The sequence below is a fragment of the Solanum pennellii genome, chromosome 9, assembly GCF_001406875.1.
Source record: "Solanum pennellii chromosome 9, SPENNV200".
Classification (NCBI taxonomy): domain Eukaryota; kingdom Viridiplantae; phylum Streptophyta; class Magnoliopsida; order Solanales; family Solanaceae; genus Solanum; species Solanum pennellii.
The window spans coordinates 3,091,348-3,096,801 of NC_028645.1; the positions used below are offsets into that span (position 1 = coordinate 3,091,348).

General features: G+C 28.2%; 1 protein-coding gene across 1 annotated transcript; it reads right to left on the reverse strand.

The window, feature by feature from the left end:
* Positions 1–628: 628 nt before the first annotated feature.
* LOC107031077 lies at positions 629–4,985 on the reverse strand. Its single transcript, XM_015232282.2, has 5 exons — positions 4,861–4,985; positions 3,513–3,775; positions 2,629–2,840; positions 2,051–2,318; positions 629–1,164 (listed from the first exon to the last, which is right to left on the reverse strand). Exons 1-5 carry the CDS (start codon positions 4,883–4,885, stop codon positions 859–861), a joined length of 1,074 nt encoding a protein of 357 aa, XP_015087768.1. The 5' UTR covers positions 4,886–4,985; the 3' UTR covers positions 629–858.
* Positions 4,986–5,454: the final 469 nt, after the last annotated feature.

The window sequence follows — 5,454 nt, forward strand, 5'->3', positions numbered from 1 at the left end:
ACATAAAGAAATTTTATCTATTTTCTCAAAGCTTTACCGATTAAAAAAATAAATTATTTATGCTTCAAGATAGTCAACTAACTACATCATGCATTAAAGTCTCAAACAATTAACTAGGAATTTATAAAATAATAATAATAATAATAATAATAATAATTTTTTTAAAAAAAACACGTATAATGCCATTCGTTGAAGTTGTTCCTTATTATTGTTGGGGACTTAATTTATCCGTTCGATATGATACTTAAAAAAATTGTGATATGATATTTTGATTTTTTTTAAAAAAATGTCATAATATTGATTAATATTGTACTTGTTCAAACTTAAAATGATTTGATTTTTTTTTCAATGTTAAGAGGCTATTCGATAAATTTAATATATATATCTCTTAAATATTCTTAAAAAATACGTTTTTTTTTCAACTTCGACTTCAATCACTTTTTTCTTTTCGAAATTCAACCAAATCATACTTGAATAACTTTATAATACAATTTTTTCTTTATCTTAATACGTTAACCTGATTTAATTTTTCTCTTATTAAATTTGATAGTGTTATTCAAAAAATTTGATATGTATATATCTTAAATACCTTTAATAAAATTTCTAATTTCATCAAAATGAAAGAAACTTAAAAAATAAGACCACATTGATGATGAAATTTGTATTAATTAATTTCATCTTATATCATCTAGGACAAGGCCCCAACTAGTGCCATTACACAAAACACACAATAACATGTAACATGTTAAGTCAAAACAAACTTTATCAAATACTCTTTTTCGACTTCAACTTTAATTTCTCTTTTTTTTCGAAATTCAACTAAATCATATCTGAACATCTATATCTCTCTATATATCGTTATACTTCAAATTTTTCACCAAGTAAAAATGTTTTGATAATTTTATCTCCCATTCCATCAGCATAAGGAAATAAATGACCACCCCCTGTAATTTCATGATATTGAATCCATGGTAATTTTTGTGCAATATATCTTTGTAAAATAACAGGTACAAGTCCATCTTCATCACCTTGCCATAAATGAACAAATCCTTCATTTTTATCAAATGGATTTTTTAAATCCATTGGATCAAATTCCCATGTACCAAATCCAATATTTACATCTCTATGGAGTGATTCAAATTCCCCTTGTTGTCTAATTTGTGCCTGAAAAATAATGGATTAATTAACAAATTAAGTTACACTCAAAAAAATTAATATTAATATTTATAAAAAAAAATTGAAATATCGAAGGGGGTTCGAATCTAAAATTTGAGGTTATTTGAGCAAAAATTGAGCTAGTTTTGAATTGAATTTTAATCCTGGTTAGTTAGAGTTCGAAGTAAAGTTATATGTTGTGAGGGGAAACAAAAATGTCACCTAATTTTACTAGATACTTATAACTTTACGTCCGTACATGTACGAGATATCTTAGTACATCACGACTTGAACAGAAGTGAAAAGATCACTTAATAAATTTTGTAAAAAACTAAAATATTTCAAAGCCCATTTATTTTATATTACGTGACATTATTTAAATGCCCAATAGAAAGAATACCCCTTTTGTAAAATAATTTTCCTTCTAAATTTCTCATTTTTTTTTATCCTTCGTTACATAATTTTTTAACCACACAAATATCATGACAAGTACCAAAAATCTTCTCTCCTAATCTCCGCGCCCAACCAGATAAATTCACCTAAAAGTGGAATCGAGGGAGTATTAAACCCCGATCCCAATATTTCAAAAGTATAACGAGTTCATTGATAAAAATATAAAGATTAAACCTATCAAACCTTGAATCTACGTCTATGCCAATAATTATACAAAAGTCAATCAATCTTTCTTAACCTCCGTGCCCAGTCAAACAAACACCTAAATGTCAACCAAAGGAAGTACCAAATCTCCAAACCCATAATTTGAAGAAAAAAAAAGACAAACATAACGATTAAGTACTAAAAATATAAAAATTGAATAACGTAACGAGTCAAGTTTAAATCCTGAATCCTTACCTACGTCAATTAAATTAAGAGCAAAGTACATAGTTATACTTACCTTATATTTTTCTTGTGAACCAGCAAATCTTGGTGCTAATTGCATATCTTGAGTTTTAAAAATATCAGGGCTATGAGCTGCAACACTAGAAGATGGAAAATATTTTTGAGTGTTCCACCAATATGTTAACCATGGAAGATAATGACCAACTCTAAGTGTCCATTGATCAGGCAAAAGTTGATCATAATATGATTTTGTTGACAAATTTGATGGGAAACCAGGCCACCAATAGTTAACCACAGGTGTTAGAAGTGTTGCTCCTGCCAATCTGTTACGATACGAGTTTACGTTACGTTATATACACTGACAGTATAAAAAAAAAAAATTTACACTATTGCTTATTCAGACTCTTTAATAATGTTGACTGGTGTAAGTTGGAAAGTAGAACAGTTTTGAAGGATCTGACACGCATTTGACAACAACATTGGAGAAGTGTTACAAGTTGCAAATAATAACATTCTATCCAGTATGATTTCATACGTAGAGTCTAAAAAAGGTAGACGTACACAGAATTATTCAAAAACTGTTTCAAATAGACGACGCTCAACTCAAGAAAAACGATTTAAAATGATCAATACCTGTGAGGAATATACTTGAGAAGGCCCCAAACAGCTTGTCCACCCATAGAAAATCCAACAACATAAAATTTGGATCCCAATTCCAATTGATCTGCTAATTCTTCAATATCAAGAGCTAAACTCTTTGGTGTTCTTTGTGGATGAGGATCACTTTCACCATAACCAGGTCTATCAATTGACACAATATATATTCCCAAACTCTCAATAACATCCTGCACCACAACATATCATCGTAGCAGTGCCAGAGTCAGAAATTTATATAAAAGGGGAGTACATTGTTCAGATTTTTCAAAAAAATATTATCACACCACGTATCAGATCTTGAATCCATTTAGAGGATTCAACACGCGTCCAACAATATTTTTGAAAAATCCAAGCAACACAGCAAGGGGAATTTAGAAAGGAACTACAACAACTTGTGACCAAACTTAAAATATTGAACCCCCTTTGTCACTATACTAAATCTTTTCAAGGTAATTCAACACTTTATATATATAAATGTAAAAAAATCATTTTTTCTTTTATTCGTACGATTGAACTCCTTAATTTGAGAGAAAAGAGTTCGAATGGACCCCCTTCCACCCTTCAAGCTACGTTCCTGCCTACATAAAACAGTGACAGAGCAAGAAATTTATATGTCACGGTACCTATTATTTGAATTTGTGACCAAAATAAATTTTTACACATCAGGTTGTAACTATTCTAGAATTTTTTTTCCATATCAAGAAAATTCAACCATTCATATTGACCGATAAGAAATCTTTTTTTCTCTATCCTTACAATAAAAAATATTCACAAATAAGATTAAACTGAACCCCCCTTAATTCTACCTAACTCCACGGACTTGCCTAAAAAATTGAAAAGAAGGGTAAAAAGGGAATTACTTGAGAAAGGGTGCTGGCAATAACAACATCATGTCTACAACAATCAAATCCATGGATGAACACAATTTTGTACTTTGCTTCATTTTTCGAAACACCTTGTTCTTTATACGCCAAATGCCTTCCATCGGAGAGTTTTATTCGTGGTGCAGTGATGGGATTGCCTCCGGGAGAACCACAAATTATTGGAGGAGGTGGTGTAATTGCTTGATAAACATATGCCAACAATCCAATCAAGAAAAGTACAACAACTTTTCTAGTCATACCTAAAATGTTTAACAAATGTATTAACTAATTTTTAGAGCTAAAAATCAAGAAAACAAGTTAAAATTTTCATGAAAAATGCATGAATATGCAAAATTAGAAAAAGAATGAAACAATTCCATCAAGATTGCAACAAATTAAATGAATGAATGACAGTTATAAATGTTTTACCTACCTCCAGTATAACTATTTTATACATTAACATTAAATACGTGTGATCCAGTGATCAATAAAATAAATCAAGCGAAAAAAGATAAAAATGAAAAGATGATTCTTTCCATCTAACCAATTAAATATTAGAGAATAGAGTTATTTAGTACTTATAATCTAGAGATAGTAAAATTAAGTAACTGATAAAATAGTCTAGTTTTTCAAAGTGACCGTCACTAAAAATAAATACTTCTCCCGTTTAAAAGAAATGACCTAATTTGATTTGAAACGAAATTTAAGAAAAGAAAGAGACTTTTTAATTTTGTGATTCTAAATTAAAGTTATGTCAAATGTATCAAAATGCTCTTTAATTTTGTGGTCTTAAATATGTCACGTGGAAAGATAAAATTAAAATGTTGCTAAAAAAGAAAAAAGGATCATTCTTTTTTTAAAAGACTAAAAAGGAAATAAGATCATTCTCTTTTAAAAAGACTAAAAAGAAAATAAACTCATTATTTTTTAAACGAAGAGACTAACAAAGAGGAGTTTTGTGCATTTACAAACAAGGTGATTTTTTTCTCGACTATCAAATACCTCGTGACATAAGTATTGAATAACTCTAATAATTAAGAAGATCTAGACATATGAAAAGAAATTTACTTGTCTCCATTAAAATTTTAAACTTCAAATTCTCGTAATTTTCACTCATTTCATTAATTACTGGACTCTTTCCTTGGGAAGCAAATTGAGGGATGCAACACAAGACCCTTCCTCTTATTAAATCAACATGTTACAACCAACATCTAAAGCTAAATTTTAAAAAATCACAAGTTTTTTTCACATAAAAATGCTTAGACTATGTTTCTCCAATAAAAATGTAACAGTATTTCAAATATATTATGAAGAATAAAAAAGGAAAAAATGAAGAAGAAAGAACCTGAGGTAGTAGGGGACTCTGCCATTTTTTTGAACTTAGTGTAATAATTGTGGTGACTCTTATTGATGTCCTTGTTTTATAGTAGTTATAAAAGATCTAGTCTAGAAGAGAGAGGAGCTACATAGTTCGATTAATATATCGGTACATGACGGATTCAGAATTTTAATTTTATAAATTTTTTTTTAATATATTTTTAAAATTTATTTTTGATATTTAAATTCACAATTAAACTTAGATGATTTGACTCTCAAATAGCGTTATATAATAATTATTTTAAATACAAAAAAAAAAAAAATCTTTTCTTTAAGACAAAATAACAAGGTAAGTGTATCACACAATTCGAGATAAAAGGAGTAATTTTTACTCCCTGATTTTTCCCAAATTTATCTAATGTTATATATATATTATGGTATGTCTTAAATATATAAAAATTGAAAAATAATTTAATTTTAAACTTATCCTTGTAGCTATAAAGTATCTTTCTGTTTATCTTAAAGCATATATTAACTAAAGTTGTTTTAAAGTAAACTTTATATATATTCAATCAAATATCGTTATATTTATGTATTTCCTAATTTTCAGTAATAATAGATA